Genomic DNA, 5,954 nt, shown 5'->3' with positions numbered 1-5,954 from the left:
TTAAATTTTAACAAATGTCCAAAACCAGAATGATCAATTAACTGTCTGACTCGTTGGTCAAGTATGTCCTCAAGCTTTAGTACCCATATTGCATGTCTTCTGGGTTTCAATAGTGTTTCATACGTCCTTAGTAACATGTTTTTCTTGAAGTCGTAATAGGGACATATTCACGGAAAGACTATGAGATGCCATAAAATTCTAATAAGATGATTCCTAAAAATACAACCAATTTTTAAATTAGCTTTGAAGATAATTCCTATAAAAAAGAGTATTCATGTGTAGATCTCAAATATAAATACATTTTAATTATTTTATATTTTATTTAATAAAATTACACTTTAAATTATATTATACACTATTATCAATAAACATTTATTTTCTTAAATTAAAAATAAGAAAAAAAGATATTACGGTTATGGTATACTATGTATTTAGAAAACATATTATTATTATTATTAAAACTCTTATGGATCTGTGTGGTAAGAATTATAATTTATAAATAATCTACATAAAGGTTATTTAAATTGTTTAGTGTGTGTATAGTTTGTTCTTGGGTCTATTTTCGCTTAAGCAAGATGATTCTTGCTCAATCGGACTTGTTCTCAATATCACTTTCGCTCAAACAAGATTATTTTTGCACAAGCTAAACAAAATAAAAAACTTAAACTTTGAAATTTGTTTTGGAAATACTATTTGATAATAGTTTAATAGTTTACTATTTATATTAAATCATATGTAATTTTTTTATTTATATATGTAATTAAAACAATTAGTTTGTGTATTTATATGAATTTTTTTTTATATCTTTGAATTGTTTATAAACAATTAGTTTATGTATTACAAAATATATTTTGTAATACTTTATGGATAATACATGTATGTGTATATGTATATATTTAATTATGTATATATTTTAGATGATGTAACTAGAGATGTTACAATAGCAAAGATAAAAGAGTGAATTATGAAATTGGTGAATTTTTTAAATTTATTGAAATAGTTAATTTTTCTAAATGATTTAATTGGACAAATAATGTTTTCTATTACAATTTCAAAACAAAAAAGTTTTTAAAATAATCATGCAACACTTCAACTTTCTATTTTATATTTTAAAAACTTTCTATGTTTATGTAAATAAAGAGTACAAAATATGTAGAAATTTTCTATTCTTATATAATGAACGAGTAAGAAAAATTGATATAAGTGACTGTGATACTCCTCTGACCTAATATTGATAATATTTTTTGGATTTTTTAATTGTATTGTTTAACTTTTTTTTTTCTTTCTGAAAGTCATACTCACTTATTTTTTTTTAATCTTATACCTAAGAAAAATGATGTTTTGAAAATCTTGAAATTTCTATAAATTTTTTATGTGATGGGTTTAAATATAAATGTATATAATAAAGGATAAATTTATAATTAAATGATATAAAAAAATTAAAATAATAGTACGAAAGTTATAATATAGTTTTAGAAAAATTCTCAATTTGTGAAATACATCATTAGCCCATACCTAACCATACATAATTTTCAAAACTTTCACTAGCAGCTTTGAGATGCAGAACTCTGCCAGCTATCAGTAGGCATGAGCAGTAATGTGTACCTAAGATTCTCCAGAGACCTGAACCACAACTCAAAGGGATTCCTATTGTTGGTACTAGTTTCTTTTTTCCACCAAGAGTTGGTAGCTCCGTCTATGATTGGAGCAACAAGGAAACTTCTGTCTATCATATTATTCATTTATTTATTTTAAAACGCCCTTCCTGTTACATGAATAACTAGTTGACTTGCAGCATCATCATCTAATATTCTAGAGCTGTCTATAGAATATTATAAACCTAGAGCCATATTATAATATTGCACAAATTTGCTAGGTTACTTTGTGCCTCATCATAAGTTAAAAATGAATCTGTCCTAAGGAGTACATTTTTACTGCACAAATCAACTATAGAGTGGATGAACAAAATCCTGAATTCTTCTCTGCAATATTGTGATTTTGAGGTATGAAATATGAGCTTAATGCAATGACAGAAACATATACTTTAAACTCAATTCTCTTTCTCTAATTTGTTTGGACATGCAATAAACAACTCCATCATTTGATTCACTTTCAATTGTCATATAAAAGAAGTACAGAGAAATAAGCAAATTTAGTCTGAGGAGAACTGCAATTGCTATTCGTTTTACGAACTCTACCTCAAACATAAAGAACAACAGGGATGGAAACACTAAATGTTGAAAACTCCCCAAGTTCATCATTATTGACTAAGGTGCAATCATTATTTAAAAAAAAGTACCATCTTGGATGTGAGAAACTAGATTGGCTTCACTCAATCAACGAGCTGAGATGGAAGTGACAATTTGAGTAGCTTCTACATCTAATCCAGAAGAAGTCAAGGATCTCTCCAGTGTCGCGGGAGATGGTTGAGTGAGAAGGGAGAGACTAAGGACAATTTCTGCTATGGTTGGTCTGGACAAAGACTTGTCTGCAGTGCAATTCATTGCCAAGGAGGCCAAGCTGAGAGCATAATCAATAGGATAATAATTATCTAACTTAGGATCCATCCATTTTCTGAGCCTCTCCTCTCTATTCTCTTCTTGATCAAAGATCTTCCAAATGTCCGTCCACAGCATAACCACCTCACCATTTTCTTTGGTTGTCATGGCTTTCCTGCCAGTAAGCAATTCTATCAGAACCACCCCAAAAGCAAATACATCTATTTTTGACATCATGGGGTTGGTAAAAGTTCTGGCCATGGAGAAATTTGCTATCTTGGCCTTAAAGTTGGAGTCAAGAAGGATATTACTGCTTGTGATGTCCCTGTGGACTATTCTTGGATAAGCATGTTCATGCATGTACTGCAGACCCATTGAAACATCCACTGCTATGCTTATCCTCTGGCACCATGTAAGGGAGGTCCTCGAGTTTAATGTCTCTGAACAAGACTTGGCGAAAAGCCACTCTTGAAGAGACCCATTTTCAGCATATTCATAAACCACAAAACAATTTCCATCATTATCTGATGAGACACCCATTAGTTTCACCAGATTTCCATGATTCACCTTCTGCAGAATTTTCAGCTCCTCCGTGACATCTTCCTTGAATCTTTTTACTGCTAAAACCTTACCCTCTATGTTAGCCTTGTACACTGATTCCCCAATCTTGCACTGCTCACTGAGGTTCATAGTAGCTTCCAATATTGCACCAGTTTCATACATTGTAGGCTTACTTACATAGCCTGAAACTCCAGAAAGTAGTTTATCTGCAGTTTCAGCTGATGAAGCACTCCTATTCAAACTCTTCATTTTCAGACAACATACACACACCAGTAATATTGCTGAAACCACAACCAGTAGTGTGCATCCCAGGCTGATACCAATTATAACTGGAAGACCAATTCTGTGTTTTCTTCCATCTGAAGGAGATTGAATAAGATCTGGCAAGAGTGTAACTGGGATCAAAACTGGAAGGTTGCTTGCGGCAGTGAAGTTTTGACCATAGTTGTTTTCACTCAATATGTCCTGTGGTGATGCACCTAACTTGTTACTTACAAAGGAAACATTGTCATTGGGCTGCCAGACGTGAGTGATCAGGTACTTTATCCCTCTATCCAGCTGGTTCTTTGAAGGACACTTGCAGAATAAAGGAATTACAACTTGGATGCCTATTGGCAAAGTAAATGGACTTAGACCTGGGTTTAAATCCATCACTGCATGCCAATTTGTGAGATTCTGGTATAAAGTGGTCGCAACAAAGTAGAAGCTATCACCTTGGTTGATCTCATAGGAGATGTTGGCGAAAGAGCGGTTTCCAGTGCAACCACAGGTTACTGGTATCAGTAAGACTTGGCCTGGAATCAACTTGTCTTCCTCATGCTGTAAGTTGCTGGCTCTGGCAATTGACAAAGGACTCGTGTCAAATATATTAGATACGCTGGTCAGACTCAAAAAATTTGGCGACTGGGATATGTATGTCACATAGGTTTCACATGAAGGAGGTGAATTGGAAGGGCATGAAAAGTTTGTTCCATTGGTCTGTTGTGATTGAGCTTCAATACAAGTGAAAAACATGAGTACCACATAAAGAATCTGAGCACCAAGAGTAAGAGAAACAAAGAAGACAGCCATTGATGTGAAGTTGTGAACAAATGAAAGTTATGAGGCAGTCTACTATCACTGGCAATCGTCGTTGTTGATATGTAGTTCTTTGTCAATAAAAATATCTTTTGGCTTAATATAAAAATATGGTCCTGTTTGTGTCATTAGCTTTAACTAAATTTCCTTTTGGCTTTCCGAATCCTGGATACAGTGGACACGTCAATATTTATATTAGACAAATTGTATGCAATTGATGCGCATGATATATAAAAAATGGCAATAGAGTATTGTAATGCCTAATCAAAGTTTTGGACGGCAAGTTAATGTACCTACCAGTTCTATCTATGCACGATGTTAGCCAGCAAGCCAACACCAATACACCAACTAAACTTGATGATATCTTGGTATAGGGGTAGATTTGGTAAGACTTACCAAGACCATTATTAGCGACTGTAATTTACACATGATTCAACATAGTAATAAAAAGAATATTGCATTTAAATGGTATGTATGTGTCGAATATCCGTATACACTGACATGCGTAGGAAACAATATGATTGAAGTGTCTAATTCAAAAATTATTTTGTAGATATCTTACCATTTTAACACGATTTTAACATAATTTGATAAAAAAAAATATTTAAACAAGTTTTTACTGTTATTATAAAAATAAAAAATAAATTATTTTAAACCAGCTATAGGAAACATCTTTAAGAAAAATTCAACCATACTTATTCACATAAATTTTGATAAATAATTTATAATGATATAAAATATAGATTTGTGTTTCCTATTCTAATTTATGTCCTCTTGTGCTAGATATTGTATGCAAAAGACTATAAGATTTAGCTGAGAATAGACTTCGGACTAAACTAAAACGCTTATCAAATGATGTTATCAGATGAAATATCAAATGATAAAGAGATGAAATATTAAACGAAATTACAGAGTAAGTTGAAGGAAAGAAAAATTTGGAAGAAGTTATCAGAACTGGAAACAATATCAGATAAAGCAAAAAGATAGAAACCAACAATTTCACACCAAAGGAGCAAAACTGTTTTATGTAGTTTAATAATGCAGAATTTACGGTGAGTCAAAAAGAGCTTAAAGGTTCTCTAATGAAGTAAGACCCTTTTATAATATTTTAACATATTACTATAAAGAAAATTTTGCTGAAATAATAATCTCTTATAACATCCACATTTTTATAAATTTTATTTATATTTCATCTTTTAAAATTTAATTTAATTATTATAATGTGTTTCGATATTATATATCTAATAGTTTCAAAAGTGAAACACAATTTAAATAAATATTTTTTCCCTTAATTTTGCATTCTTTCTATGTTCCCCATTTATGAAACATAGCCAAGTCTTATGTAATATAGTTTATATTGGCAACACAAGCTCTTAAAAAAATCATCCATTTACTCTTGAAAACAAATCAACCATTTTTGTCCTCAAATTATTACCTTCCTTTCTAAACAGTCTTTAAAGTAACAAAATAGTCGAAGTAATTTTGAATACTTATTAGATCAGTCTTTAAATTGATGTATTAAAGTCCAAGAACCCATTTGAAGGTTATTTTTTCAACATTTAAGGCATCACTTACATAATTTTTCATGCTTTTTAAGTAATTTTCCTTACTCTAAGAACCATTGATGAGAGCACAATACTTCATAGATCAAATTGATTATTCACTCAAATGCCGTCCGTATCTGTTTCTCTACACGTTGTTTCGTCACCCTTTCTTTCACTACCCGAGTGCATGCATCCCTTGTTTATTGACAACTGAAATTTGTAACCAAGTACATTCGTATGAAAAATAAAAGGAGTTGAAAATTGCTATAAGATA

General features: G+C 31.3%; 1 protein-coding gene across 1 annotated transcript; it reads right to left on the bottom strand.

The window, feature by feature from the left end:
• Window positions 1-2,079: 2,079 nt before the first annotated feature.
• LOC137810178 (serine/threonine receptor-like kinase NFP) lies at window positions 2,080-4,296 on the bottom strand. Its single transcript, XM_068611328.1, has one exon. The coding sequence runs from the start codon at window positions 4,128-4,130 to the stop codon at window positions 2,337-2,339; it is 1,794 nt and encodes a 597-aa protein (XP_068467429.1). The 5' UTR covers window positions 4,131-4,296; the 3' UTR covers window positions 2,080-2,336.
• Between the last annotated feature and the right edge of the window lie 1,658 nt (window positions 4,297-5,954).

This window comes from Phaseolus vulgaris, chromosome 2 (assembly GCF_000499845.2).
Source record: "Phaseolus vulgaris cultivar G19833 chromosome 2, P. vulgaris v2.0, whole genome shotgun sequence".
NCBI classification, from domain to species: Eukaryota; Viridiplantae; Streptophyta; class Magnoliopsida; order Fabales; family Fabaceae; genus Phaseolus; species Phaseolus vulgaris.
This window is presented reverse-complemented; position numbering and strand designations above follow the sequence as displayed.